This window comes from Penaeus chinensis, chromosome 4 (assembly GCF_019202785.1).
Source record: "Penaeus chinensis breed Huanghai No. 1 chromosome 4, ASM1920278v2, whole genome shotgun sequence".
NCBI classification, from domain to species: Eukaryota; Metazoa; Arthropoda; class Malacostraca; order Decapoda; family Penaeidae; genus Penaeus; species Penaeus chinensis.
In genome coordinates, this window is record NC_061822.1 from 32979821 (window position 1) to 32984820 (window position 5000).

The 5000-nt window shown below is 40.5% G+C and overlaps 1 protein-coding gene across 1 annotated transcript in view; it reads left to right on the forward strand.

Annotated features, from left to right (window-relative positions):
* Nucleotides 1-5000, forward strand: part of LOC125046325 (glutamate receptor ionotropic, kainate 2-like) — a 257819-nt gene that overhangs the window by 249472 nt on the left and 3347 nt on the right. Inside the window, exons 11-15 of the mRNA XM_047644091.1 lie at nucleotides 1107-1220; nucleotides 2905-3111; nucleotides 3666-3889; nucleotides 4069-4206; nucleotides 4777-4974. Coding sequence (XP_047500047.1) covers nucleotides 1107-1220; nucleotides 2905-3111; nucleotides 3666-3889; nucleotides 4069-4206; nucleotides 4777-4974 — 881 coding nt within the window. The remainder of the gene's footprint in view (nucleotides 1-1106; nucleotides 1221-2904; nucleotides 3112-3665; nucleotides 3890-4068; nucleotides 4207-4776; nucleotides 4975-5000) is intronic.

Sequence of the window (5000 nt, forward strand, 5' to 3'; positions counted from 1 at the left end):
CCCTACCATCCCCTAAAGATAATAATAATGGTGAAATAACTGACTGATTGATGTTTATAATGATAATGAAAATACTAATAATATAATAATAATGATAATAATAATAATAATAAAAATTATAAGAACGATAGTAATAATGATAATGATAACAATGATAATAATAATATAATGATAATGATAATGATAACAACAATCATAATTATAATAATAGTGATAATAACAAGAATGATGATAATAATAATAATAATAATAATAATAATAATAATAATAATAATAATAATAATAATAATGATAATGATAACAATAATAATAAAGATAATAATAATAACAATAATGATAATAATGACAACAGCAACAACAACAATAATAATTATGTCTTATCATAATAACAATGATAATAATAATAATGGTAATAACAATAATAATAATAATATTAATAACAATAATAATAATAATGAGGATAATGATAATAATGATAATTATAATAACAATAATGATAATAGTAATGATAATAATGATAATGATAATAACAATAATAACAATAATAATGATGATAATAAAATAACAATTATAATAATGACAGTAATGATAACTATACACGATACACAGACACACACCCCCCCTCACCATTTCTCCTCCCCATACCCCTCCCTCCCCCTCCTCCCTCACATCCCCACACTCCCACACTCATCTCCAACAACCTCCTCATTCCCTCCCACACACCCCATGCCCGATCCACACCCACACTCACAATCCCCACAGTCCCCCACACACTCCCACACCCATCTTCAATAACCTCCTCCTCCACATACCTTACACAAACACCCACATATCTTGCCCCACCTCACCCCACACCCACAAACACCTACTTCCCGATACCCCCACTTTAGTCCCACGTCCCCCACATCCTCCCCACACAACCACACACATACCCACACACCTTCCCCACACTCATCTCATCCCACACCCACTTCCCAATATCCCCACACCCACCCACACCCCCCACACCCACTTCCCGATACCCCCACCCACACCCCCACAAACCCCCACCCCCACCCACCCCCACACTGACCTTCAATAACCTTCTCCTCCCGACTCCCTGACAGGCCGGCACGTGGAGACTGGACACGGGCGCCAACTACACGAGGACTTTCCAGGAGACGCTGAAGAAGGTGGTCGACGGACTGCAGAACAAGACTCTCGTCGTGTCCGTGGCCTTTGTGAGAAATGGCGTGGATTTTCCTTTTTTTTTTATATTTGAATTTTTTTTTTTTCTTTATTATTTTTCCGTTTTCGTTTTCTTTCTTTCTTTAGTTTTCTTTCTTAACTTTCTTTGTGGATTTTTTGTTTAGTTTTTGTTGTCGTTGTTGTTTAGATTGTAGATTTTTTTAACGCTTTTTTCTTTCCTTTGGTTTAGTCTGTGGATATATATATAATATATATATTTTTTTTTTTTTTTTTTTGAGTGCTTCTTTATTTGTTTTTTGTGGTGTTGGTTCTTGCTTTTAATTTGTGATTAACCGGATTTTTTTGTTGTTGTTGCTGTTGTCTCTATCTATCTATCTATCTATCTATCTATTTATCTATATATATACAGTGGCCGTAAAAAAAAAAAACATTTGGAGGAAAATAAACCGTAAACAGTTTGTTTGTTTGACTATTAAGGTGTTTTTCTTACAAATATTACTTGATCCTGTTCCCCCTCTGTTGCAAAACTATCTGCGGTCATTATGGCACAAATTATGGCGAATTTGATACATGAATCCCACGGTCATTTAGCAACTCTTAGACCGTGTCTGACTGGTGGGAAGGGAATGTTATCGCACATGAAATAATCATATTCATGAATTTCCCGAAGGTCTGGCATATGCTCCCGTAATACATTTATGTAATCACTTTCACTCGCTGTAACATTCTTTTGAAGAAGGTATAGACCTTATCCCTTATCCGCAATTAAAGAATCCGGAACCATCACGCTGACCGTATGTTTATCTGTGTATTTCGGACCGCAGAGCAGCACGGAGTTCCCTTCGCCAGTCTGAAAATGCTTTCATCGCTCAAAATTACTTTCTTCCAATAAGCTAGTATCTACTATCGACACCTCTTGCAAAAAAATATTTGTTTTCTTCTTCATAACTTTAGTGAGTAGAGGCTTCACAGTTACGCGCCGTGTCAGGTAAACAGAAATCATTCTGAAGGCGAAGCCGGATGGTCCTTATTGACACGTCCTTGATGCTTGTTCTTAAGTGTGGATGCTGTTATAGTAGGTTAAGACATCACCTTTCGGCTTGAGCATCGTGTCTGTCCTTGGAAAAGTCTTCCTTGGTGCTCCAAAACCATGTTTCCTCGTTTTTATTTCGCCTGCTAGTATGGCACTGCCTTTTCTAGCTATAAATTGCCTGTCTTGATACCTCCATATCGGCAGATACGCTCGAGACAGCTGCTGTTCTAATAACCTTAAACAACGTGTTTTCTCGTGTAATGTTAGTTGTCCTCGACCCAGACTGTTAGGCTAAACTGGAATATGTTTAATCATACATCTATCGTAGAATTTTGATCAACTTTTGGCGAGAAGCCAGGACCACTGGCTGGTCAAACTCGCAACAGAAAACCGTGCAGAGATGCCTGACTTCGCTGGATGAACATTCTTATTTTTTGCGGCCACTGCATGTGTGTATATCTACATATATATATGTGTGTGTGTGATTGTGTGTGTGTGTGTGTGTGTGTGTGTGTGTGTGTGTGTGTGTGTGTGTGTACACATATATATGTATGTATATATTATATATATACATATATACATATACGTATATGTATGTATGTATATATACATATATATATATACATATATATATACACAAAGCCACGAATCCAAGGAACTCACCCCTCCCCTTTTACCCCCAGAACGACCCCTACATCATGCAGAAGGAGAACGCGGAGGACCTCGCCGGCAACGACCGCTTCGAGGGCTTCTGCCTCGACCTCCTGACGGAGATCGCCAGCATCCTCAAGTTCAACTTCACCGTCGTCCCCGTCGCCTCCAACGCCTACGGCTCCAAGAACGCGGAGACGGGAGAGTGGAACGGCATGATCAGGGAACTGCTCGAGCATGTGAGTCGGGCTGAGGGCGTGGGCGGGTGGGCGTCTTTTGTGTTGGGTGTGGGTGTGATTGTGTGTGTGTGTGGATGATTGTGGGTGTAATTGTGTGTGTGTGTGTGTGTGTGTGTGTGTGTGTGTGATTGTGTGTGTGATTGTGTGTGTGTTTGTTTCCTTCTTGATGTAGAAATGGCTAATCATTGTGGTAGTGTGATTGTGGTAGTGTGTGTGTGTGTGTGTTTATGTGTGCCTATTTTTCTCCCTTTCCATGTTCATTACCATATTGCAGTAACAAAGTTTGTTTGACAAAGGTGCGGAGACCACATTTCAAGACATAATTTCGAAAATATTATCGATGGTTTGTTTCCCTCTTGATGTAGAAAAGGCCAATCAACATTTAAAATATATCTCTTTTCGTAACACAACGCTCAGTAAATAAAAAAGGAAAAATATACATGTTACATACATAAAATCCACCGACACACAGCAATAATTAAACACCACAAACCACTTACCCGACCATTGGCCATTAACACTACCTCCCCCCCCCCCCTCTCTCTTGTTCACAGCGCGCAGACATGGCCATTACGGACTTAACTATCAACTACGAACGCGAGCAAGTGGTCGACTTCACGATGCCGTTCATGAACCTCGGGATTTCCATTTTGTACAAGAAACCCCAGAAGATGGCGCCTTCCCTCTTCTCCTTCCTGTCGCCTCTTTCCCTCGAGGTCTGGATTTACATGATCACTGCTTACGTCGGCGTCTCCATCCTCATGTATATTCTTGCCAGGTGAGTTACCTTCTTCTGGTCATTATCTGTTTTTTTTTTTTATCATTATTATTATTATTGATATTTTCATCCGTGAGACATTTTTTCCCGAAGGATTGATTGGTATTAATGCAGGACTTATCATGTTCTGGTTGCCATGAGGTGTCGAGAACCACTAACTGGTTCTTTCTTCCTCGCAGGTTCACGCCGTACGAGTGGCAGAACCCCCACCCGTGCGACCCCGACCCCGACACGCTGGAGAACCAGTTCACTATCCTCAACTGCCTGTGGTTCGCCATCGGCTCCCTTATGCAGCAAGGCTGTGACTTCCTTCCACAGTACGTCAGATATCAGATGGATGTCACAGAAATTTATCAGAAGACAGTGTAGAAGGGGTGTAGCAATATTCATGGTTTTACAAACACAAGTAGCGACGCATATATGTTACGCAAAGACTTAATTAAGTTCTTGTATCCATAACAGTACATAGCAGAGCTAAACTACGTACAGAAAATTACAGTTATGCATGTATGTATCTCTCAGATTTTCCATCACACATGCAGTTCCTTCCCTGGAGTAAATTTACCCTGGCAGACAAATTTCTTAGTGAATGTTAAATTAGTAAAATATTCGTCGATAGAAAAAATCTATAATGTAGTAACATAGTTTATTTTCAAATATATATATACAAAAAATACCTGCATTGCAACCGTCTGCAGCAGAGGATGTTACGATGGGCGAACAATCCGAAGAAATAAACTGGGACGAGTGACCTGTCAGAAGATGTTGGCCTAAATGACACCAAAAGATTGAGAGCCACAGGTCTAAATAAATAACCACGTACACGCACACCCTACAAACACTTACAACAATGCATAAAACGACAACGAATTCTCCCCCTTCCACAGAGCTGTATCGACCCGCATGGTGGCCGGCATGTGGTGGTTCTTCACTCTGATCATGATTTCGTCGTACACCGCTAACCTCGCCGCCTTCCTCACCGTCGAGCGCATGGACTCTCCCATCGAGTCAGCGGAGGACCTCGCCAAGCAGACCAAGATCAAGTATGGATCGCTCAAGACGGGCAGCACCATGGCTTTCTTCAGGTACAAAGAGGGATTATGAACGTGTG